The sequence below is a fragment of the Trematomus bernacchii genome, unplaced genomic scaffold (assembly GCF_902827165.1).
Source record: "Trematomus bernacchii unplaced genomic scaffold, fTreBer1.1, whole genome shotgun sequence".
NCBI lineage: Eukaryota > Metazoa > Chordata > Actinopteri > Perciformes > Nototheniidae > Trematomus > Trematomus bernacchii.
The window spans coordinates 752,578-780,000 of NW_022987668.1; the positions used below are offsets into that span (position 1 = coordinate 752,578).

General features: G+C 40.3%; 2 protein-coding genes across 2 annotated transcripts in view; one reads left to right on the forward strand and one right to left on the reverse strand.

Moving 5' to 3' along the window:
* Positions 1 to 2,423: 2,423 nt before the first annotated feature.
* On the forward strand, positions 2,424 to 8,585 carry LOC117487255 (kelch-like protein 10). The gene is made up of 5 exons (XM_034135941.1): positions 2,424 to 2,560; positions 4,318 to 4,807; positions 6,182 to 6,772; positions 7,427 to 7,576; positions 8,198 to 8,585. Exons 1-5 carry the CDS (start codon positions 2,424 to 2,426, stop codon positions 8,525 to 8,527), a joined length of 1,698 nt encoding a protein of 565 aa, XP_033991832.1. The 3' UTR covers positions 8,528 to 8,585.
* Positions 8,586 to 9,208: 623 nt separating this feature from the next.
* ugp2b (UDP-glucose pyrophosphorylase 2b) overlaps positions 9,209 to 27,423 on the reverse strand; it is a gene marked incomplete at its 5' end in the record, with an annotated part of 40,549 nt that continues 22,334 nt past the window's right edge. Inside the window, 6 exon segments of the mRNA XM_034135942.1 lie at positions 9,209 to 10,831; positions 11,905 to 12,009; positions 12,937 to 13,179; positions 22,804 to 23,001; positions 23,554 to 23,851; positions 27,370 to 27,423. The exon segment at positions 27,370 to 27,423 is cut by the window's right edge and continues 80 nt beyond it. Of these exon segments, the coding sequence (XP_033991833.1) occupies positions 10,724 to 10,831; positions 11,905 to 12,009; positions 12,937 to 13,179; positions 22,804 to 23,001; positions 23,554 to 23,851; positions 27,370 to 27,423 (1,006 nt within the window). The 3' untranslated portion in view covers positions 9,209 to 10,723.

Genomic DNA, 27,423 nt, shown 5'->3' on the forward strand with positions numbered 1-27,423 from the left:
TATATATTTATGAAGGATTTAAACCAGGGGTGTCAAACTCAATTTCATCGCGGGCCACATTAGCATTAAGGTCGCACTCAAAGAGCCGGTTGTAACTATATAAATATACACATATAATATATATATAAAATAATGTATTATATTACATTATTGCCTCTGAATTGGATTATTATCGGATAGGATAATAACTTAGTAATTAACTACGTCTGAAAGCAGAAGTCCAGGGCAAATAATTGCAAGTCTCTTCAGTGCGCATGTCACAAAACAAGATGCCTTGTGGGACATGTAGTTTATGGACAACCTGCTTCTGTAAAGTGGCATGTAACCGTATAATAAACGTATTATATTCTTTGCAAGCTCTTGCTGGGCCACATAAAATGAAGTCGCAGGCCGGATTTGGCCCCCGGGCCTTGAGTTTGACACCCCTGATTTAAACCAACTATAAAGACAGCTATCACCAACAGACTCTGCGTCAGTTCACTAAAGTTAATAAGAATCTGTATTACTTTTTATTATATTCCACTTTATTTACAGATACAATTTATTTATATTAATGCTTGATACATCGTATATATTTGTATATATACAAAATACCTTTTCATTCATTTAGAGAATAATATAATCTCAGTATGAGCCAGATTATTCTTTTTAAACTTCAAAATGTTGAGCTCTCACAGACAAAAATAAACCAACAATGAAGTAAACGTCATTTTACTGAATTTTGTATTAATTTACAAAACGAACTGCATCCCACTGCTGCGCAAAAACCCTCGTGAGACTTTCCAATCACTACGTCAATATTATAATAACTATATCAAAATTAAAATAAGTATATCAATATTGTGAATGTCAGTGGCAAACTAACTTTGGGCGTAGGGCCCTTCTTGAATGTATCACTTGTTTAAACTTGTAATAAATATAACATCTCAACTTTTAAAGCCAAAATGAACCAGAAGTCCTTTAAGAGCTCCGAAAATGTAAGAAGATCATGTGATGATAGAAAGTGAGCCTGAGCTGCTTCATGGACCTGTGGTTAGATTGTTATTCCTACTACTGACACCGAATATATAAATACACAGATATATGAAGTAGTGTAACCCCTCCAACTACCTCTACCAAGAGAGACTAAAACATGTTTGCAGAGACAGTCCTGATAGTTTGCACTTCATGTGAAAGCACACATTCTCCCACACTGCTGCTGCGTACGTACACACACACACACACACACACACGCTGCATCCAGAACAAGACACACTCGTACTGTAGAAACTTCAGAGTCACTTCCAAACACCTGTCAGTGTGTGTGTGTGTGTGTGAGTGTGAGATTGTAATTGATGTGTTCATGATGATTGTATGTGTACAAGTTTTCATTTCTTATTCCAACACACACTATAATTCCATCCCCCAGTCAGGGAGAAACAACCTGTGTGTCACACACACACACACACACACACACACACACACACACACACACACACACACACACACACACACACACACACACACACACACACACACACACACACACTGCTGAGGTCTTTTGAGGATACCTCATGAGTGAAAGAAACAATATGTATTCTGGATTAAAATGGTGTCTCCTTCGCCCAGTTGTTTTTTGCGTCGCTCTGATGCTTTGTGTTTCTCTCTGTGGATAAAGTGTGTGAGTAAGGGCTTCACTCTGTAATCTTAACTCTGTTTTTCTACACAAACACACACATCTGTCGTCCGTCCACTCCGCTCTTCCTCTTCGTCTTCTTCTTGTTCTTCTCCTCCTGTCCAGAGTCTCCTTGTGCTTGTAAAAGCGAAAGCAAAGAATGTTTCCAGCAAACACTTTTTTGTAACAACTTTAAACAATAAAGTGTAAACAAAAGTGACACATGGCTTTGTGTACTGGATTATCATTTCAAAAACTAACAACATCTTTGTTGTGCAGCTTGGAAAAGAGAGATAACAAAGGGGTCATTTATTAATATTACTACTAATTATATAATAACAATAAAACCAGAAGCTTTAAATTCCAGTGTTTGTTTTTTACAGTGGACTGAGGGAATTGAATAAGAATTAAATTACACGTTTAATTAAATGAAAGTCTGGTGATATTCAGTTCAAGTGTTCAAGTATTTAAATCCTTAAATTAAATAATAGTAATAATAATTGTTATATAGGGGAAACCATAATTAAAAAAACTCTGGTTGCTGTCAGTATTATTTATTTGTTCTGAAATTACAAGTAAACCCCCCAAGCTGCATTGTGTGCATCAGCCATTGATGATTGAAGAGAATGTGAAGCTTCATGATTTTTAAATAAAAACATTCTGGCAGAGACTCCAACCTAGAGACTGTTGCTTTCTAAACTGCACATTTGAAGTTGCTGTTCAAAGGTGTAGATCTTTAAACAAATATTTCTTTAAAAGAAACTTAACAATGAGCACCATCTTCAGTAAAACGATCTTCAATGAGCTGCGTCGGGAGGGGACGCTGTGCGACGCTGTGATCCGAGTGGAGGACGTCGGCTTCAGAGTCCACAGGATCGTCCTCTGCAACAGTAGCACCTTCTTCAGGTGAGCTGCTCAGACGAGTTTTATTAAGGATTCACATCAAGTGTGTCTTCATGTCACAAAGAGCAACAGCTACAGGCGGCTTTAAAGGCACCCTGTGGAGGTTTCTGACCACTAGTAGGCCTACAGCTGTGGAGCAATGTTTTAAAGGGCAAGAAAATCAGCTTTTTAAATGTTTTTGGGGGAGATTTGTTGACATTCACTACATTTTGGTGAGAAACATGTAAAAAGTCTTGACAATGAATATCTGAAAAGTTGTCACGACCTTAACACAAACTGGAGAACCCAAATGCACGACCCAGAGACAGTCTTGAATGTAGTCAAAAATGTCCTCTTAACAGAGTAGGTACTGGATTTAACATAAAGCGCTCACAAGGAGGAAAAAACAAGTGTAACAAAAGGAGAATTTAAGATTAACTTAAACTTACAAAAAACATAACAAAATAACAAAACCTGTCTAGACTGGAAAAGATCCTTTCTTAGTTGAAGCTTGGCACGACCATCCATGGAAACAAACAAGACGAACTGACACAGGACAGGGGGGGAGACAGGACTATTTAAACATGAGGTGAGTGGGAACAAGTGGGAACAATCAGGGGCGGGGCAGACACTGATGATGGCGGGAAAAACACACAAGGGGAGGAAGAAACAGGGCCTGAAATGAAAGACAAGAGGTAAATACAAAATAAAACAGGAAATGACAGACAAAATACATAATCATAACTAACACATTTGACGAGACACAACAAAAGTGCCTTTAAAAAGTTTTAAAAGACAACACAGATTCCACAGATTGGAGGATTGGTTAAGGCTCACCGCTCAAAACCATCATAGCCTATTTAAACTGCAGGTCTTGGGGAGCATTACTGCATATTTGGAAAAAGTGTTATTGCTCAAGAAAAAGCTTTGTTATGTCTGATGAAGGTCCTGTGTATAGCTTGGTGATATAAGAACAACATAATCACAATATAGCTGATTTTGTAGAGCTGACTATTGGTGCTTTTACTAAATTTGAACGCAATTCTTGATAAATAGTCATCAGTATTGTGGATATATTGACTAAGTGTGAAAAGAGAAAGAGTTGGAACAGTGTAGTAGGATTAGAAAATTACATCACATTACTCATTACTGTAACAAAGCATTTAAAATGATGTACAACGATTACGATTTTTTTTGTAGACGGTCGTAGTCTCATAATATATGATCCGATTATATCAACATATCGCCCCAGGACTACTGAGACGTCGCTTGAGTCAGCGTAGGTTAAAGGCCAAGACTACAAGTATGAAAATGAAACATTTCTGGAGGTGTATCGTTAAAAGAAAAATTGAACTAACCCTATACCTCAGTAGCCAGCTTCTAATTTCTGCTGTAGAGGCTTGAGGGTACGTTACAATTACTAGACTCCCACATCTCCTACTGTCAGATGCATTTTGGGTAAGGTAGGCACCAGATTTAGTTAATAAAGAAGAATGTGTGGTATAAGAAAATACATTATCTCTGGTTCTGTTGATCTATTTGATGTTTAAAATATTTTTTAGTGGCCAATTTTGCCCGTATTGTACATGGGACAGATGGATTGAAAAGAGAAAGTCAGACTTGTTTCTGCTGCAGTTAGGACTTAACCGTCACTCACAATGTTATAGAGTGTAATACTACATTTCGAGGAACTCTTAAAATGCAGGTTTGAGTTAAAATGGTAGGAGTTTGACAGAAAGACCCTGTTGAACCTCTTGTTCCTGTGACCTCTGGTCCCACAGAGAACTCTTCTGCCGTTTATCTGGACCATCGGAGCATCAGGTCTTCAGCTTCTCACAGGTCTCCCCCATCACCATGAGCCTCATCCTGGACTTCATCTACACCGACTCCATGGTGGTGACGGAGGAGAACGTTCTGGAGCTGTTGGCCGGAGCAGAGAGCTTCTCCGTCGGGGGCGTCATGAAGGCCTGCTGCCTCTTCCTGGAGCAGAGACTCAACACCAAGAACTGCGTCCACATCTGGATGGTGGCGGAGTTCCACACATGTCCCAAGCTGAGGCAGAAGGCCTACCTGTTCGTGCTGCATCACTTTAAGGAGGTGGCGGGCTTCTCTGTGAAGTTCCTGCAGCTCTCCGTGCAGCAGCTGGAAGATCTCATCGAGCAGGACGAGCTGAATGTGAAGCAGGAGAGCATCGTGTTCGAGGCGGTGCAGCGCTGGATCGACTACGCCCCGCTGGAACGCCAGGGTCACATGGCCGTGCTGCTGAGCAAGGTACCTGAAAGCAGCACGTGAACTGCTGCTGGTTTACTTTATTTATTAACTATTTAAGCACATTGTTCAGGTAGGCTACTTGTACTTTTACTACTGTACAGATACATTGGCGCCCCCCGAAAAGGACTCAAAGTCTGAACTGTTGACATCTGACATGCTAGTGTTTTTGTTCTATTTCTAATTCAAACTCAAAGGCTTACTTGTCATGTGCACATAAGCAATTACAATCCTAACTTAAAGTGGACCTATCATGCTATATTTGAATAATATAGTGTAGGACCATACCTATATAAGGCATATTTATACTTTTTTTTTTCCAAAATACCAAACAGATCATGCATTTTAGCCATGCCTCATTTAGCTCAATTTGATATTTTTTAGATCTGTTTTAGCAAGGGCAGATTCAGTGAGAACAGCACCACCTACAGGCGTGGCATATGTACTACAGCGTCTCCAGCGCTTTCGAACGGCAATGGCCGTGGCTGTCTCCTCCTGATTGGTGGAGTTGGCCCAATAGCCGTAGCGCCACCGTCCTGACGTCAGGACAGTGTTCAAATCTGGATCAGTTTTTATCAGATCCGTTGCAGCCCCTTTTTTAGAGATTTGGGTATGGAGGAAAATAGAGAGGGTTGTGTTTTCTGACACTTGGTGAGTTCCCTGGAACACCGGGGACACATATTCATGTATAAAAGACGTACACAAGTGCATTTTGCATGATAGGTCCCCTTTAAGTTTTAAGATTCCTGAGAACAATTATTTGAAGTGTCCCAGCAGGTCCAAATGTAACGCAGTCTGACTTTCGTCTGTGCAATAAAAAACCACAAATGTGTACTTGTCTTTAGAGTATACCGACGAAAACAAAGATGATATTTTCCTGGTTTTGCTCATCGTTCATTTCAATAAGCTTCAAAAAGGCCGTGAAAATGTCTGGTAATCATATTACTAGAATAGCTACTTCGGTAGAACCAGAATTGCCAAATCAAGTGGATTTAACTTGAACATTTTATACCATCTTATCGGCCAGCCCTAGGCCACAATTCCTGATATTTGTGTATCAGGACAGTTTAGAGTAGAATGACTTAAAACATCAATACCTATTATTATTATTTGTATGTATTTATCTTTTCATATGTCTATTTTATTATTATTATTTGTATTGATCTCTTTTTGTTCTTTTTTTCTTTTCTTATGTTGGTTATGTAGATACAGCTAAATGAAAATGGAAAAACTGTTGACCAAAATATGAACATATGTATAATAAAACTGAATCTGAAATAAAAACTAAAAACATCAATACCTATTGAAGTGTCTGCAAATAATTAATTGGTTTAAAAACTCCTTATTAGTTAAATCCTCCTTGTTTTCCTGATCTAGGTGCGCCTGCTGTCAATGTCCAGTAGTTACCTGGTAGAAACTGTGATTAACAACAACCTGGTGAGGAAGTGTGTGTCGTGCATGACCTTGGTGATCGACGCCATGAAGGCCCTGCGAGAGGCCCATCTGGAGCGACCTCTGACCCGCGCCCGCCTCCCCTCTGCGGTGCTCATGACCATCGGAGGCAGCGAGAAAGAATGTTTGACGGACAGGATGGACTTCTACGATGTCCGAGCCGACTGCTGGCTGCCCATGAACAGCCGGGAGAAGACCTTTAGAGTTCTGCACGGTTGCGTCTTCCTCAATGGATCCATCTACTGTATTGGAGGAACTGACCTGAGTAACATTTTGAGCAGCGTGCGTAAGTTCGACCTCGTCAGCCACACCTGGCAGGAGTTGGTGCCCATTCACAAACCCAGAAAATGTGTGTGTGCGGTGGCTCTGAACGGATGCATTTATGCCATCGGAGGCACTGACGGGCGCGAACAGAAACTTGCAGAGCGGTTCCAGCCGGAAAACAACCGGTGGGAACTGATCGCTCCGATGCTCCATTTCAGGAGTGACGCCTGCGCCGCGACGCTACACGGCAAGGTAGGAGGAACTGAGGACCTTAAAGAGCAATTGAACAGCAGCTGGAAATCTTTTTTTATGCTGACCTCTAGTGGTTTAACTTCTCACCAAGTCACAGTTGTGCAAAAGTGACTTCCAGTTGCCAGTAATGGCTCCTTTCAGCATGTTCCAGCATTGGAATTTATGAAGTTTAAGTCAAATACAAACAAGACCCTTCCAATATCTTAGTTTTTTTATTTAAATAGGCTATAGGTTATATTTGAACAGGACACCTGGAAGTTTTAAGAGAAACAAGCTAATCAAATTTAGCCTTTAGCTTGTAGCGCCTTTGTAAGGGAAACACAGGTTTTTTATGTGAAACTGTAGATAATTAATGTGTCTTCTGCGAATAGGTCTTCAACAGAGAGGTGTAACAGGAGAAATTCTATCGCTAGCGTGGCAACATATCCATGTTAACATGCTGATACTTAGCGAGTACAATGGGAATCATGTTTATCGTCTTAGTTGAATATGTTAGCATGCTAACGTTAGCTAAAAAGCTCCAAACACTTTGCCTATGGCTGAAACAGTTATTGTTGCAAGTATTTTATTACAGACAAACCTAGAGCTATGTTTTGTCGTATGGCTACAGTAACAACAACTGTCTGTCATTATATTAAAATTGTTCCTGTGTAGATATATATTTGCGGCGGTCTAGACAACGAAGAACCTCTGTCCTCTGCTGAGTGCTACAACCCCAAAACCAACGAGTGGACGATGATCGCCTCGATGGACTGCGGCTGCGCTTCAGCTCGGGCTGTCGTCTACAGAGACAAAATATATCTGGTGAGAGGAATAAAAAACATTCAAACACAATCACATACATCAAGACACAGACATGGACTTAATTGCATGTGGTTTGGGTTGGTTTGCATTTTGGTTTATTTAAGTATATGAGATGTACACAAATATCACTGGCAGGGACCATTTTCTGTGATGACATTCTACATTTGATAATTGAGTCAATTGAACATTTGAAACTGATTTTGGACATCTGAGGCGTTTTAATGGCCTGAAACTTGTATAACCTCATGAATTTTCCTCTTTATGTAAGCGAACTTTGTGATTGCATTAGCAGTGCTGCCACAGTATGTGGTTTCTTTTTTAATGTGTAATCCCTATGAACATATTATCATAGTATCTCAAACATTAGAGCCAAATTGGACTCTTAATTAGGCCCTAACCAGGCGTAATTCATTTTAGCCTTTCAAATAGATGCTTTGATACTAACAATAATAATAATACAATCTACACAAACTGCAATACACACATGACGTGAATAAAACAAACCAACCAATTCTGGTGGCTTATCAAAGAGTTCTTAAGCAGGTGGTTGAACCTCTGTATGTAATAGAGTATTGTTTACATTGTGGTACATTTAAGTACATTTTCTCCCTCCTCTCACAGGCTGGAGGCCACATCAACGGCGCGTCTTTGTGCCGAGTCATCGCCTACGATCCGTTATCAAACCAGTGGAGCACGATGACTCCCATGATCTACGCTCGCAGGCACTTTGGCATGGCGGTGCTGGAGGAGCAGCTGTATGTGGCCGGAGGGTACAACAACGAGAGCGACCTCTGTAAGGTGGAGCGTTTCGATGAAGACTCCAGCAGGTGGAGCGCTGTGCGGGACATGGAGGCGCCTCTCTACGGCTTCAGCTTCTGTGTGGTGGAGCGACATTTTTACAATGCTTCAAACTTGCCCAAATTAACTACAGGGTTCCCGATATGTCCGTGAATGTGTGATAATATGGAGTGTCTTACTACCGTTTAAAAGTTTACTGTTCATCATTAAGAGCAATCATCAACTGTCAGCTATTTTTCAAATAAAGAAATCTTATTGACATCTTTGACCTCCCTGCAAAGTCTCTGGGAAAGGGGAGATGAAACATTGTTATTTTTTAGAAACAAATAAAAGATTGCATTACATTTTAATATCGTTATTTTAGGTATCTATCTATCTATATCAACCATATGGACATGTTTGCTGTTTTACAGACGGCTCATTTTGTGCTGGTGGTGTTAAAGAATGGGATAAGGAGTGTTTTTAGTTTCTCTCCCACACACTCCGCCTCCATTGGACTCATTTGTTTACTTCCAAAACAAAGTGACATCACAACGTAACATTCGTACTTCTATTGGCTAGCACATTGTACGTGATAGGCTAAGGGGCGGGACATCTCTAAGCAGTTGACCAATCATAACAGAGCCGGCCAGCTAACCAATCAGAGCAGACTGGGCTCTGGTTTCAGACAGAGGGTGAAAAGAGGTGCTGCAGCACAGGCAGTATGAGAAGAATAAAGAGCTTTTGAACATTAAAGCATGGAGACATGTCACAGTAGAGACACTACATACAAATATACAACCAGAACATTTGCAAATTAAGTGTGAGTGTGTAGAAACAACAGAGGACGCATGCTCATTATTTCATATTGCACTTTATTCAGCTCTGAGGAGGCAGAACTGAGTCCTCCGTCACAGATCAACACTTATTGCTTTCAGGCTTTCGGTCCGTGGACCCATCTCAAGTATTCTCACACTTCACATTTTGTATTTTTAACATGTCTACCGTGAGTGTGTGTGTGTGTATGTGTGTGTGTATGTGTGTGTGTGTGTTGCACCTCCTGTCTTTGCTGTGTGAAGGTTAATGCTCCATGAAGGTGGACAGAGGTGACAGGTGAGATTTGACACTGAAGTGCAGGCATGAGGTTTCACACATCACAATGTGAGCAACTGGAACAACAACAAAAATAATACACATTGTGGTATTTCTCATGGTCTACAACATCACGCAGGGACATAACAAAGAAAGACCTTTAATTTAACGTTATATATCAGTTATTACATATTATTTCATGGCATTGGAGTCGTGCCTGGATATGGATCATTACAGCGGAGAGACACACGCTAGTTTCTCTGAATTACAAACCCTCGGGAGATTTTCAGTCAAAATAACCTGGAAAATATCCAGAAGAAGTCTTATTTACACTTTGCTCTGGAAGGAAGTTAACTATTCATTTTTCAGCACAAACGTCACTTAAGACTTGATTCTAGATGGTTGTAAAAGTAATTATTTATTGCAGTCATGTAAAAACTGAAGCTGCTCTGATTCAAATATTCATATTAAAAATGTTAAATTTGACTAGCAATATGTTCCAGATGTCACTGAAAACAATTATCAATTTCACTCAGATTTACTAACCTACTTTCAGTTCATTTTTACTACAAGAGACAACAGACTAAACAAACTCAATTTTCACAAAGGAAATGCAAATCAATGTGTGTTTTCATCCACTACTGGCAATAATTCCCCAAATGCTGCAGTTATACATTAGAAAGAAGACGGGACAACAAGATTAAATATTGAAAACAGCACCAGTCAAACCTCAAACAAACCTCAAACATATAAAAATGTAAGTTTGTATTATTTATGTCGATTTGTTTCGGTGTTTTGGACGCTAAAATGTACTCCAGCAGTGTGATTTGCTGTTGAATTGCCACTACAGGGAGGTCTTTGCGATTTAAATAAATGGTTAAACTCTTCCATCACTTCACCCCTCATGTAAGAACACTATGTGATTGCATTAGCAGTGCTATAGGAGCACATAAAGATGACAATACAAATCTACTTGTTTCTGTTTTTTTGAGCTAGTCCTTTTTGGCAGGAACTAACAGTCAAAATCAGATTGTTGGTTGTTCTATCTATCATGGATACAGGTCATTATTTAAAATGACAGCTTTAAGGTATTAACACTTTTTAAGGTGTATAAGATATAGTAAACAGCCTGCAGAGGGCGCCGTATCCCGGCTTCAAAAGCAGCACTGCAGATGCAATCAATCATCCTCCTCTCGCGCTGTCAGGAAACAGGTCACATGACTGGGATAAAGCTGACAAGGTCACATGATGAGGGTGTTTTAGTGTGTGAAGAAGGCGTCAGTGGTCCATGATGCGCAGGTTTCCAGAAACGATTTTGTTCTCCAGCATGGAGCCGGCTGGAATATCAATGCGATCCCCGTGGTTAGCGATGATGATGACGGTGCCCTGAGAGGAGGAAGAGCAATGAGTTGTAGTTTATCAGAGATTAGATTAATAATAAGATTAATATGAGTAATAATAATAATAGCTCTTTTCGTACACTAGGTGCAGCTCAAAGTGCTTTGACAACATGGCACACATCATAAATTAAAACAGAGAACAAGAAATGAAATTCAGGTCAAGCAGTAAAACCTTTTTGCACACGTGCAGCAAAAAAATAACAATTCCAGAAAAATAAAATAATGATTAAAAAGTACAGATAACCCTCTCAGTAAAACAAAGGAAGACACAAACTATAAAATAAATAAAACAATATAATGTGTTGCAGCAAGCAAGATCAATAAATAAACACAAACAGTAAATATAACAATATCAACAGTATAAATATATATATATTTATCTAATATCTCAATCAAATACACAACATAATTACACAGAATAAGTCAGTATACACTATAAATACCAATATATGTATTGTATATGTATATAAGAATACTATATACATAATAAAAGTACACATTTTTAAGATAGAAATTGAGAAAAGAGGTCATTTTAAAACTAGGATTTACTGTAATGAAAGCAATGAATCAATGACAGCCGTTGGACAGCAGGGACAGTTTTTGTTATGTCCTTGTTAAAAATGTAAATGTCCCGAGGGGAACTCTGAATATTATCTGTAAAATGTGCAGATAAACGTTTAAAGATGTATTGGGAGCAGCCTCAAAGGGCTCTTCGCTCGTCATCTCCACCACATGAAAGAACATGTCTGACGTCACTGGTGGTCTTTACTACCCACAGTGTGTCTCAGTGTGAGAATACATAATGTGATGGGCTCTCATGCTCAACCCAAGACACTTTTACATTCAGATTGAATACATTGTTTATATCGAGCTGTTTGCGCCCTTGAAACCATTTGAAAACCAATTCTCTCTCACCTGTCTAAGGAGATAAATTGGGTTCATATTTGCTTTGACATTGTTGACACTTCCTGTCGCTCTAATTTATTTATAGATCCTATTTGTTGAAGTGTCTTGTAAGCGTTTGGTTTCTAAACTATATTTGATTGAAGGTGTTTTTACCTTCAGTGAAACGTTTTTCCCGAGGGTGACGTCTCCGGACACGGTCAGGTGGTCGAGCTCCAGCATGTCAGGGATACTCTCGAAGCGACTCACATACTCCTGGACCTGTCACACACACACACACACACACACACACACACACACACACACACACACACACACACACACACACACACACACACACACACACACACACACACACACACACACACACACACACACACACACACACACACACACACACACACACACACACACACACACACACACACACACACACACACACACACACACACACACACACACACACACACACACACACACACACACACACACACACACACACACACACACACACACACACACACCACACACCACACACACACACACACACACACACACACACACACACACACACACACACACACACACACACACACACACACACACACACACACACACACACACCACACACACACACACACACACACACACACACACACACACACACACACACACACACACACACACACACACACACCCACACGTCAACAACCCTACTGTTTGTGTGTATTTGATCATTACATTCAGCAGAACATCATAATTATATCCAATTCATTCTTATGATACTAAAATAGTTATCACCGCAATAAATCGTATTTAATTTTGTCTTAATTTACATTATTTAATTTCATATTCTGTTCTTGTACATAATCCCATATTCTATTGACATGTATATAGACTACCTTTAATTTTGTATTTTATTATATATGTTGCATTGTTGGAGGAGCTCAGGTCAGAAGAATTTCATTGCCATTTCTACACTGTAGCTTTGTGCATATGACTATAAAACCGTTGAATCTTTGAGTGCCAAACTCAAACCTAGAAAACTGTATTTCAAGGACACAAAAGTGTAACATTTGGACATGAGTGAATATTTAGAGTAAATACAATAAATGTGATAAACCATAAATCATCAAGATCTTAAATATTGTCATATTGTTACATATTTTCCACTAATATCGACCGTACCTGGGTGAAGGAGCTGCCCAGCTTCACGTGGGGCGTGGTGGGGAACTCTCTGCGGGGGCTCATGGTGAGCGAGCCGGCGTCCAGGCTGTACAGGTTGGACATCACCAGCAGCAGGTCGGAGGTCGTCTTCACCGGCAGGAAGCGGCTGCGCGGCACGTTGATGCCCAGAGCGTTATCGAAACATTTAATGGCCGCCCCGACCGCCGTCTCCAGCTGGACCACGTTCTGCCCGCCGTCCAGCGTCTGAAGAGAAAGAGAGGAGACATGTTTATTCAAAACTCATTTAAAGACATGCTTAGCACTCAGATCTGTCAACACGTGTATGTTTTAGTTAAAAAGGCCATCAAATGCATCTTTTTAGAATAACCTTTTACCAGATCTTTAAAACCCCCACTTGTTGCCATGCAGGCGTAAACGTCACTGCTTTTATTTTGTCGTGTTATTTGTTTTTGTTATTTTGTTTCAACCATTTTACTCTGTAGCACTTTGAGTTGTCTTTACTCAAATGAAAAGTGCGCTTATAAATAAAATGTATTATTATTAGTAGTAGTTTTGTGTTGTGACCCTCTATCATACCTGCCAACCCTACCAATTTGGGCAGTAGTCTAACGCCTTTGACATGTTTCTACCGCCTACCGACTTAGCTGGCTTTCCCTACCGATTTTCAATCTTCCCAAACTATAACGAATAAAAATGACACTACATAGACACTGGACTCGACACCGTTTGCAGCGTGTCTGTGATCCCATCTTACAAACAGTCCTCTGTGTTTCTGAAAGAGAAACAACGTGCAGAGGAAAGGCAGCGTTACCCCCGGGGCTGATGGGTAATCACTCCCAAATGAGTTAGGGGAACAGAGAGACTAGGCCTTTGAGTCCTGCAGGGTTTCCCCGTTAATATCGAAAACACATGTTGGCGACTGAAAGACATCCAGTGTTTGGTCTTTTCCTGAAGCATCCTTCACGTACAGTGTCTCAACTGAAAAAGGACCACAAACACACAATACCATTTTGAGATTTGGGGATATTTATCTCTCATTCTTTCACTTTTTCTGACATTTTCAACACCAAACATGTCGTTAATGTCTCTGTTTAGTGAACTAAAGCAATCTGAAAGCCTGGAAAAATGCAGGAAATGACTTTTTTTAATGCAGTATTTTCTCATTCATGGCGCAACACAAAGATATTTTGCTCTGTGCAAACCTTTGACTCGAATATGTCAACAACAGGAAACAAGAATATGAACCTGGCTTTATCCAATGTTCACACAAGAGTTCTACATCCTGACACATCCTTCATCTACACCAGGGGTCGGCAACCCCTGGCACGCGTGCCATTGGTGGCACGCGTAACCAGTGGCACACTAGGAATAAGTGTACAAAATATTTATTTTATTTTCGGATCCTGAACGAGACCGCCGCCAGAGCGCGTCTCCCCGTTACCTGCAGAAGGAAGCCATGCACGCAACGCAGCCCCACTCAAAAAGGCCGATCGCGAGACGTAACATACATGACACTTTTCTCTGTGTGCGGCAAAACAAGCTCGCCAAAATCGCTTCACCAGTCTGGCATTATTTTAAGGTGTCCGAAAAAGACAATAAAATAGCGGTATGCAACGTGTGTGAAGCAGAAATCCTGCAGCTCCACCCGCTGTGACGGACCGGTGAGCGGAGCAGAACACACACTAAGAGTTAGACCTAACACACTTAGCTATTTGATCTACCTTTGGAACTAGTTATAAATATATTTATTCTTCACTGTCACTCATTACTGGATCAGTGAGCTGCATGAGATACTGACAGGCTGTCAGGAGAGAGAGAGAGGGGGAGAGAGGAAAAGAGAGCGCTTCAGCTCATTTCTCCCGTGTTATTATCCAAAGTTAATGTAAACTTGAATAATGTAGGCTACTTCATTTGAATGTAACAATTATGTTGGTTGTTGTTTGTGGAAGCGCCAGTGAATGAGCCCCATTAACTGAGTTTTAAACATCACTTTTCACGAGTGTTTTCATCGAGCTCTTCAACAGCCCCCCCCCCCGTTGATAATTCACGATCGTCGGCACGCTGATAAATTTTTTTTTTTTTTAGAATGGCACTTCATATCAAAAAGGTTGTCGACCCCTGATCTACACTGTCTCAACTGAAAGAGGACCAGAGACATTTTCGGGCATTTTACAGACCAAACATGTCGTTGATGTCACTGTTTACCAAACAACCACTTTTTCTGAAATGTTAAATACATGGTTTATACATGTAATTACTGGGGTTCCATTTCTTCTGATTACCTAATTTGGGCGTGCACATTTGCCGCGCGCAAACCTACCTCTTTTGGATTTGGAAAGGTTGGCATGTATGCCTCTATATTGCATGTTTGTGATTTAACTTGTCATCAGGGGGACTTTGTACATCTGTCCATGAACTTCAGAAGAGAAAAAGCTTCTTTGCTGACTGTGCCGCATTTACAGCCATGCTTTTTAATGTGCATTGGCCCTGTTAAATAAACCTATAAATACATAACACGGTATATTTTTGCTGCAGAAAAAAGAACAAGGAAGCAACTACTGCTGTTTCAAATCGCCAAGAGGAAGTAACTGTTCTGTTTTCTATCCATCTCTCACTGCATTAAAGAACCACAAGGAAACAGAAGACACTAACCTACAAATACAAATCAGAATCCTGTTGTTACACAGCTCATGTACTACTCATTTAAAAATGTATTTCATAAGTTCATCTAAAACATCTGTGATTCGCTGAGACCTCAAATGACTTTCGTCTCATTTGGTTAAACCCTCGTTTCCCCAAAAATGTCCAACATGCAGGGCTGAAGTCTTCAGTTACATGAGCAGGAGGATTTGGACCTCGCTGACCCCTCCTCTCAGGACACTGCTCTGACCCATATTTAACTACTGTTGGTTGGAAGATATTCTGCACATAAGTGGCCCCTAAATCAATCATAAAGCTTTTAGTGATCCCCTGACCTTCTCTCCAGCACCATCATGAGATAAACATTTTAATTTCTTTATTACTTTGGTTAAGATGCAGTTCAAAATCAGGTTCTGTGTACTACAAACTAAATCAGAATGAACTGGCTGCTAAGTTAATACTCAACTAGATCATTACCAGCCGTCTGTTCACACTGATGTACACAGTATTCAAGAAATATGTATTTCCTGCACAGAGGTGGGAAGTAGTGGAGTACAAATACTTTGTTTCTGTACTTAAGTACATCTTTCTGGTATCAGTACTTTACTCCACTACTTATTTTTCTGATGACTTTTTACTTTGACTTCTTACATTTTGAACCCAAATACCTGTACTTTCTACTTCTTACATTTTGAACCCAAATACCTGTACTTTCTACTTCTTACATTTTGAACCCAAATACCTGTACTTTCTACTTCTTACATGTTGAACACAAATACCTGTACTTTCTACTTCTTACATTTTGAACCCAAATACCTGTACTTTCTACTTCTTACATGTTGAACACAAATACCTGTACTTTCTACTTCTTACATTTTGAACCCAAATACCTGTACTTTCTACTTCTTACATTTTGAACACAAATACCTGTACTTTCTACTTCTTACATGTTGAACCCAAATACCTGTACTTTCTACTTCTTACATTTTGAACACAAATACCTGTACTTTCTACTTCTTACATGTTGAACCCAAATACCTGTACTTTCTACTTCTTACATTTGAACCCAAATACCTGTACTTTCTACTTCTTACATGTTGAACACAAATACCTGTACTTTCTACTTCTTACATTTTGAACACAAACACCTGTACTTTCTACTTCTTACATTTTGAACCCAAATACCTGTACTTTCTACTTTTACATTTGAACACAATACCTGTACTTTCTACTTCTTTACATGTTGAACCCAAATACCTGTACTTTCTACTTCTTACATTTTGAACCCAAATACCTGTACTTTCTACTTCTTACATGTTGAACACAATACCTGATACTTTCTACTTCTTACATTTTTGAACACAAATACCTGTACTTCTACTTCTTACATTTGAACCCAAATACCTGTACTTTCTACTTCTTACATTTTGAACACAAATACCTGTACTTTCTACTTCTTAACATTTTGAACCCAAATACCTGTACTTTCTACTTCTTACATTTTGAACACAAATACCTGTACTTTCTACTTCTTACATGTTGAACACAAATACCTGTACTTTCTACTTCTTACATTTTGAACACAAATACCTGTACTTTCTACTTCTTACATTTTGAACACAAATACCTGTACTTTCTACTTCTTACATTTTGAACACAAATACCTGTACTTTCTACGTCTTACCTGAACTTTCTACTTCTTACATTTTGAACACTAATACCTGTACTTTCTACTTCTTATATTTTGAACACTAATACCTGTACTTTCTACTTCTTACATTTTGAACAAATACCTGTACTTTCTACTTCTTACATTTGAACACAAATACCTGTACTTTCTACTTCTTACATTTTGAACACAAATACCTGAACTTTCTACTTCTTACATTTTGAACACAAATACCTGTACTTTCTACTTCTTACATTTTGAACACAAATACCTGTACTTTCTACTTCTTACATTTTGAACACAAATACCTGTACTTTCTACTTCTTACATTTGACACAAATACCTGTACTTTCTACTTCTTACATTTTGAACACAATACCTGTACTTTCTACTTCTTACATGTTGAACCCAAATACCTGTACTTTCTACTTCTCACATTTCCCAAACAGGCTGGTTCCTTTAGTGTGAATGTGTTTGGTGGCGTGATCATTATTCTTTAGAGTCATTGCGTGCCTATTGATTTGAACACGATCCGTGTATCCATCATTTCCTGGTCTTCTCTAAAGAAGAGGGACCAATGAAAACGTTGTCATGTTGCCGTTGTTCAGCATGGAAACATTCATTAGCTAACAATGACATTATTGTTCTATTAATATAAAGGGAGGTCAGGTACTCTTTAAAACAGCTGCTAGTTATGGGTACTTTTTACTTAAGTACATTTCAAAGCCTCTTTACTTTTACTTGAGTAAAGAAGTTTAGTCAGTACTTCTACTTTTACCAGAGTATTTTTAAACACGAGTATCTGTACTTCTACTTGAGTAAAGGATGTGTGTTCCTCTACTTGAGTACAGGATGTGGGTACTTTTGCCTTCTCTGTTCCTGCATCACATGGCTGTATCACTCACAACAGAAACTGTATATTGGGTCGATGTAGAGGAAGTTAGCTCTATCCACAGTTAGGAAGAGGTACATGTACCTAACCTCCTCCTCTCAACTAGGCCTGGGTAATATGAACGTGTGCATACTGTATGTAATTGACAAATGAAAAGTACTGAGTCAATTCTCATTTTGTTAAGAACTTTTGTGCAAAATCAACAACAGATTTAATAGAAATTATAGAGAAACCATGTATAAATATGGGTATATCGTTAATCAAGATAGAAACGTAATATATTCTACACGTTTTGTAGATATCAATTGTCCTTTTGCCAGGCCCTACACTCAATAGAACATTTGTATCTAATTCTAAATTATTTTAAGTGTTAAATATGTTGTGTTAAGCACATTATACATGTAAGCTCCTGTGTTTTTCCTCAATACTGTTTCTTAAAGTCCCTCCATCATTCTGAGATGTTTCTCCAATGATAATTAAGTTAAAACGTCAGCATTGCATTCCTCCATTTAACTGTCTGAAGAGTTGCAATGCATTTTGGGTGATTGAGTTTGTCGAGTAGGCTCAGAAAAGTCTTGCTAATCTAGTAAAGCCAAAATCCAGTTACTGAACAGCTGGAACACACTTCATAAGCAATTGTACATCATTGTTGGTATGAATATTAAGTGAGAGTGGGATTTCAAAACATTGTACCTGCATGTTAGCATTTAGCATGTCTGTCTTTGTACCACTGCTAGCAATGCTTTTAAAGTTTATTGTGAACATGTAACTGAAGCCACAGAGGTGAAGAGGAAAAACAAAAATTAGCCTGAAAGGTTTCAAAGGTCAGTGATATAACATATAATAGTATAGTGTTCGTTGTCTCAGAATAACTAGCAGAACCAGTTACGTAACATTCAGCACTTCATGGACGCTTTTATCTTAAGTGCCCTACGAGTGTACAGAGTGTATCACAGGAGCAGCAGCTTCACTCTTACCTAGACGGGAACATACACACTTAGTAAAGGGCCCATGTCATGCTTTTCTGGTTATTACCCGTCCCCTTGTGTGTTATGAAGGTCTTTCTGCATGTAAACGGTCTGCAGAGTCAAAACCCCTCAAAGTACACCCTGTAGAGAGTACAACTCTAACACAGAAAAGACCTGTCTGTGCTGCCCCAGAACGCCTCGTTGGAGATTTCTCATTTTCCATTGTTTGCTTCCTGGGTTCTGTGACGTGTGAACACCCAAATCAACAACACATGACCGGATTGGCCCAAATGGACCAATCCGCAGAGCACCAGGATCCCTTGGCTAACTAACAGGGAGTCCCCATTGACTTGCATTGAGCTCCCTGAACGCTGGTAATAGACGAGTTGGGATCGCGGAGAAATGCTCTCCGCAGACCCGTTCTCACAGCGTTATAAACCTTTTTCTTACTCAATATCAAGCCACATTTATTGTTTTTACTTCGGCTGTGAGTGTTTGTGTGCTCAGGATGAGTTTCGCTTGTTCTCGCTGTATCGCCGACCCGGAAACCTGTCCGCTCCTCGCAGCAGATCGCAGCAACGAGCCTTGCAACGTCCCGACCAATCAGAGCACACTGGGCTCACAGGGAGGGGGGGGGGGGGCAGGAGCTCCAACAAGCCGTTTAGGACAGAGAGTGAATACACATACTATACAGAGATGCTGTATGAGAAACCAATGTGAGTTTGGAAAATTGCACAATATAAATCTATTCTAGTAGACCTCAACAATGGAATTATGATCAGCAGAAATGGCCATGACATGGGACCTTTAAAGCTCTGTCAGTTATATAACACTTGCTATGTCACGGTGTGTGATCCTGTAGCCGAGGGTTACAAATAAATCACATCTACAGTCCGAGGAGTGATAATCAGGAGCGGTGGATTTATTACGCCGGTTGAAGATTTACAAACCCTGAGGCGCTGTTTCTCCACTGAGAGGCTCAGCGAGTTGCTCTGAGTGAACACAACCAAAACAACATCGAGTCGCATCAGATCTGTTGGCTTAGTTAGGAGGGATAAAGGGCAAACATGCAGCCTTAACATTACCGCTTGAATTTGTGCGTGGTTTCTAGATGTTATTAAAGGTTTTTAGATGATATTAACTTATCGTTGTTTTTCGAATTTGTGTCATAATGGACCCCATGTCTTTTATCTGCAAACCAGATCTACTTAAGGGTACAAATAACTAACCTTAACCTCAACATGCAAATGTGTGTGAGAGCTTGAATTTGTGCGTCGTTTTTAAATGTTTTTAGATGAGATGGAGCAGGCGGTACTTTTTTTATTGTATTCTTTTTTAGATGTGTCTGTTTGTTAACTTGTCTATGTTGCTTTGGAATTTGTGTCATAATGGAACACTAGTCTTTTACGTGCAAACTACCTAAGGGTACATATAAATAACCTGAAGCTGAAAATGCAAATGTGTGTGAGAGCTGGACAAACAAGCTCAGCAAGAAGAGTACATTGAAAAGGAAAAATGCATCTTAAAAAAGAGAGGAATTTGCCTTTGAAGCTGCACTTTTGTAAGGGAAAATAACACTTTCATATTTGTCTCTCTTTTGCACACACATGAACACAAACACATTTTGAATTAGAGTCCAAGTGGGGCCCCCAGAGAGCAGAGCAGTTTGGTCTGAAGCTCCTTTTCTCTCCTTTGTATGCAAAAACCTTGCATGACAACAAAAGGCTCAGAGAGTGGAACAGGCTTCAGCGTCGGCGAGCTTGAATTTCTTTCAGCCAGATATGATTTATTCAGAAGAAGGGGAAGGAGAGTGGGGCTGATATTTCTCCGCTCTGCTATTCAAGGCTAAGTGAAAGGACGGACGAGGTAAAAACAGATGCGGTTTGCTATTATTCCATTGAATGCTTATTGAATCTGAGCATCTATTGCAGGGGTGTCCAAACTTTTTTTACGAGGGCCACATACAGAAAAATATACGAAGGGCTGGGCCGCTCAATAGAGGTATATTGCCTCGTCAATCAATCAAATTTAGGTAAATTATTGTTGATATTGATGATGAAAAAAAACACAGCTCTCCGCAGGGTTTCATTTATTGTGTTGGCAGCTCATTCCTTAAAACAGTAGGCTCAGATTGCTGATAAGAGGAAATATGAAGGGTATATTTCAAGGTTGTCATGTAAATGTGTTATCGGGCTTTTTTTCTTATCAACTAAGATATGTTAGAAAATGTTTTCAACTTGAATTGACTGAATTTATTTGAAAATGTGGCTTATCAACTCATGAATACTTAAGCAATAGCTCACGACAGGCCGTGGTATATGCTCATTATATCACAGCTAAGGGGCGTGGTTCGGCCCGACGCGAAGCGGAGGGTCGACAACCCCCTTAGCTGTGATATAATGAGCATATATCACGGCCTGAAGTGAGCTATTGCTTTTATAAAACGGTTACCAAGTGTGGCAATATGAAAGATACACACTCTAATTTAAATAGTTTTTATTAGTAAATAATGATGTTCAAAAATAAAATAGTCCCTCTGTTGCCTTCTGCACGAAACATAGTGCGAGGTGGTTGCTATGCAACAACACTAACAACAGCTAGCGAACATATTAGACAGAGAGCGTTGATCCATTATTTGGCTATTTATTTACATTCATGTGTATGTTGCCGTTTATTGTGCACCCACTGAAAAACTGTCCAGCATCAGTAGCATGGCTTACGTGGTCACTTGTATAGGCTGAGGTTGTTCTAGGCTGTTGCTTGGCGTGGCGAGAATATTGCTCCACTTTCTCCGGTCCCCGAGATTCGGCTTCCAGTAGCTCTGGAGAGAGCTTTCGCACCTGTGGCCACTAACGGTCATAATTTCTCTGCTTTGTTTCAAGACCCGCATCAGAAAGCTTTTGAATGGTGATACTTTTCCAGTTGGTCTACCTGCTCTTCACGTCGCTCTACATGTCGTCGTTTAGGTGCTTTTTGTTCTGGAGATAGGCACTCCTCAATCCACTCCTCCGTAAGACCCCCCCCCCCCCCCCCCGGAGGTCGAAGTTAATCTTAAATGTTTTTGCGGACCTTTTTGATTACAGATTTGAAAACATGGTTGCTTGCTTTAAAAGTAGCACAATTCATTATGTCAAACCTTGGAAAGTATCTAAATATCCCTGCCCTAATGCCAAAGGAACTGCACACTGAATATGTTTTTGCCGTTTGATGTCTATGTCTGGACCGCTGCGTAAAAAGGAGGGTTTCTGCTCCGTTACTTCTCCGCTGCTTTCTTGTTCCAGTTTGAAAAGCAAACTGCAGGCAGTTTGCTTTTCAGCCCAACTGTATACTGTTTATCTCAGACGCGGAGGGATACTGAGTTGTTGTGAAAAGTAACTTACAATTCTACCCGTGGTATACGCTCAGTATACCACGGGTAAGAACCAATCAGATTGCTTGATTTTACTTGTCCGTTTTATAATGTGTTATATATTTTAACATATATATTTAAGAAGTACATTTCATTTGTGGGCCATATTTCATTATACTTTTTGAATTTGCTGAGGGCCGATTCAAAATGGTCCGCGGGCCGCATTTTGCCCCCGGGCCGTAGTTTGGACACCCCTGCTCTATTGCATGGCCCTTCTTTAAATGCAGCAGCCTTCAAAGCTTAAAACAGCTGATTCAAAAAGGACAACATTGAGTGATGTCCCTCTCACCTTGGGGTTGACGATGATCTCCAGGTCCATGGCCTTCTGCTCCTGCAGCCTCTTGATGGCGGGCAGAGAGATCCACAGGTTGTTGGTGTTGAAGATCTTGAACTTTGAAACCGATTTGAACTCGTCCACGTGGGCTTTGGGCACCTGGGCGATCTCCAGCAGACGCAGCTTCCCTTCGTACTGGATCAGCGTGCCACCCTGAAAACCACAGGCAACTTATTAACAACATGTACTGAGTTTGGGATAAATGGATGAACTCCAAGGCGTTACAGAAACTCTCCATGCTACTCGCCACTCCCTCTAAATAATAAGGATTATTTATTGTATTAAAGTTTGGTTAGCATCAGTCATTTTCCACCAAAAACAAGGCAGTCCCTAAGAGTTTATAGAAAAATAAGAATCAATAAAATACAATCCAGTCTTACAGTATATATGAAAAGGACACCCTAATTACACGTGCCCTTAACATGTCCAGTAATCTGAGTTCTCAAACCCTTGACATGTAATAAATTAATAACGGAACAACTGTAATCATCTTCTCCCACAGCAACTATATAAACCTTTATTTATTCCTTAGAAAAAGACTACTTCTGTTAAATTGTGAATATGTTTGGTTTAAGGCATTGCAACTATACTGGGATGTATTTGTATTGCATGACTTTAAAGTACATCATATCTAAAACAAAGCCATAAGCACATCTTTTCCTAGACATCACGTCAGTATGAATATAACCCTCCTCCTCTCCTCACCTTGACGTCGGCGCGCGTCTTGTCCGTCACCTCCATGATGAACTCGCAGCGCTTGCCGTTGGGCTGGCTGACCAGGTGGTGCAGGATGTGGAGGTCCACGGTGGCGCCCAGGTTGTCGATGTTGGACACGAAGATGTACTCCTTGCCCTGAGCGATCAGCTGGTCCATTAGCCCCGAGTTGTAGAAGCTGGCGTAGATGTCTCCGTGCCCCGGGGGGTACCAGCCCTCTGCACTCTGCCCCGTCATGCTGAGGCTGGTGGAGACCGGGAGGAGCGACTCTTTGTTGATGCGAGGGTACCTGGAGAGAAGAGAAGTACACGATAAGATCAGACATCCTGTTTCTGTTTGTGTCCAGTTCCCTTTTTACGTTCGTACGACACCAACAGGGGTTCATTTTGATCAAAAACGTTGATAACCTGATACCTTTACTGCTGAAATTAATGAAAGACTGAACCTTTCATTTCATCAAGTACTTTTCTTTAAAGGTCCCCTATCATACTGTTTTTCATCAATATCTTATAGCTCTCAGATATATACAAAACATGTCTCTGAAGTGTTTGTCTGAAACACCAAACAGATCATTGCAGCATCCCATAATCCCCTCTGTTTCAGCCCCGTTTCAAAAGTGCTGATTCTCTGTTACTTCAGATGAAAATAAGGAGCCCCTCCCCACGCCCCTCTGAGAGAGATTTGGTTAGAAAGAACACAATGGTGCTCCAGGAGGAGATTCAGGTGATAAGGTGGGGGGGGGGGGGGGTTACCTTGGTTGGTGATTGGCTAATGGTTACACAAGCCAACACATCGTTATGACCAGGGGTGCACATAACTTTCTTAGTGAGTTACTCAAATGAGTACCAGGAGACAATGTTTGGTACGCAAGGTTATGTGTTCAGCCCCTCTGTTTCGCGAACGTCGGCTGGGGGGGTGTGGCTGGGGGTGTGGTATTGAACGTCGACGGGGGGGGGGGGGGTGGAGGTGGGCGCTAGTGGAGCACTCGCGTGGAACTCGCGCCAGAAGTTGTGGCACAATTCCGTTGTGGCACAATTCCGTTGTACACACCGACGTTAACAGCAGCCCCGTCTGTGCGCACGGCGACTGACTATCGTCCAGTGATCGAAGCGCCTTCTGGAAATGCTTCTCAAATCCGCCGGTACGCAAATGCGCTTAGTGAGACAAGTGACGGTACGCATTTCAGATGTTTTGCATGCGTACCTGCGTACCAGTTATGTGCACCCCTGGTTATGACATCATAAAGTGGCCAAAATCTGATCAGCTCATTTTCAGACAGGTTTTTATATAAATGGATCAGGACAAAAAGAGAGAGAATCTTTGTTCCTGAAACTTTCAGAATCTCTTTACACAGAGGGGACACATGTTGATGTAGAAGAGACATGAAGAAGTGGGGACACATGTTGATGTAGAAGAGACATGAAGAAGGGGATTTTGCATAATAGGTGACCTTTACGATTTTGGTTCATTTTGATCAAAAACGTTGATACCTTTACTGCTGAAATGAATAAAAGACTGAATCTATCAAAATGTATTTTTGTCTAACAGAATGCACTACTACATCAACTCTCATCTTAAAGGGTTAGGAGGCTGTGGCGCAGTGGCATAGTGCGTTGGTGTTGGGATCAGGGGAGCACAGGTTCAAACCCCACAGCATGTCGTTGTGTCCCTGAGACACTTCACCCCAAATTGCTCCTGTGGGGATTGCCCTCAGTATTGAGTATGTAAGTCGCTTTGGATAAAAGCGTCTAACAAGTAACACGTAATGTAATAATGTAATGTAAGATTAAAAGGCCTGGAGCAGAATAGTGGACTTTAAAAACTAAACTAAAATTACTAATAAAAAAATATAAAATAAAGATTGAGGTATAAGATAACATACATACTTATGTCACTCCCTTCTTTACACATTTACCCTTTAATAGGCATGTCTACGGTATGAAGTGGAATGTAAGTCACTTTGGATAAGAGCGTCAGCAAAATACCATGAAATATAATGTAATGTAAGATGCTTATACACATACTGACACGTACCCACAAACTGATGTATAGAGACCTTCATACAGCTTTTATGGCATAAATGTTAGCAAACAGTAGACCACCAGAATACAGTAAGCAATATTACCATCAAGTTAAAAATAGTAGTTTGTGTTCGCCTGATAATCGTTGAAGATATCAGCTCTACCTGCTAAATGCTCCACTTTGTTCACCAGGTATTAAGAGAGAACAGCTGAACTCGTTTATCTGCCGAGCTGTGAATCACAGTTTGCACATGTACAAGAGTAAAAGCAGACGGTGTGAAATCTTAGTAAAGCCAAGAAACTCTGTGCTTTAGTATCACGCAAACTGCCATGTGCATTTCGTCTTTCCATATCACTGCAGGACTTCAGAGAGAACAGTATTTTCCGAGAAGGAAAGATGAGGAAACACGCCAAAGAGTCCGAGCCATCATCATCATCATCATCATCATCATCATCATCATCGCTGCATTAAAGTGATCAAAAGGTTTCTGAGGAGGGTCCCGTCAGGTTGAGTTAACATACCTCGACATGAGGAGCTCACTGAGTGGGATTGGGCTCAGGTTTTTGTGTTTTTTGGCACTTCAGAGAGCATAAGAGCCGGTCAGGTGAGAGGAGTTGAACAGCTGAGTCACGCAGGACGATTTCATTTAAGAGATTTAAGTCCAGCTGACTGGGGGATTCAGACGAGGGGTTTTCATGTGAGCTCACACACTTCAAAGGTTTTATGTCCCGAGTGTTTTTCCCTTTCTTTGATTCATATTACTGCCTTAGGAGGAAGTTATTCTTTCCAACATACTCAGGGATATTAATGTCCATCCTATCAAATGAATACGTTCAGCATCATTAACCATTGAGCTGTTCATTGATATCAGCAGTGAATCTGATAAAGTGCAAAAGACTGTTTGATTAGTCTGTTTTCATCAACTGACTTTGGTCAACTATTTCATTGTTTATAAATTTAAAAAAATATTTTTCTTATCTATTTCATTCACTACTCAATACTTAATGTTATTGTTAGGTATTAAAATGAATAAAATAACTTTATTCGCTGTATCAAGCTGGATTTGCATTTCAATTGGCTCGATGTTGGGGATTCCTGCATGAATTAGGTTGAAAAGGGTTTTTTTTTATATTAAAAAGACACAGTGTTTGACTGCTTACTCACTCTGCTCGTCACTTTCAGTCGAAATTGAATTGAATGAATTTGTCTGGTGGATGAAGCAAATGTTTTTCCCCTCATCAGCTGGAACCAGCAACTCACCTTTTTATAAATTACTCTCACAGCCCCTTCTCTTTGTCCTCCTATTGATTGACATTTCATCTCCTCTACCACTTCCTCAGACCCGACATTTAACCATAAATCTCCAACACCTCCCCCCCACTGCTGCTGCCACCAAGAACATACAAGTGCTCTAAATAATTCAAAGAGAAACCATAAAAAGCACGTCCCACTCGACTGACAAGTAGGAGACCAAGGCATTAAATATTAACGGCTTTGTCCATACATTACATGACATTTCCTGTCTGGAAACACAGCAGAGGATTGTCCACTGTCTGAAATAAACACCAGTTCATTCATACCGCTGACTGGTAGTGAAACAATGTCTGAAGTGCCAATACTGAAACCAATCTTTGAGCTTTCTTGTTCCTCAGGTTTAATATCCAGTTAAATATCTGGTGTGACCGTGTGACAGAAACCTAACATCTATTGTTGAATAACTAGCGTGTTTGCTCAACATGACGCACACACATCTTTCTTGAGGTATTTATTAGCGTGTCCTCTCACCTGCTCTGGTTGAAGGTGTGTATCTTGACGCGGTGGTGTGTGTACTTCTGCAGG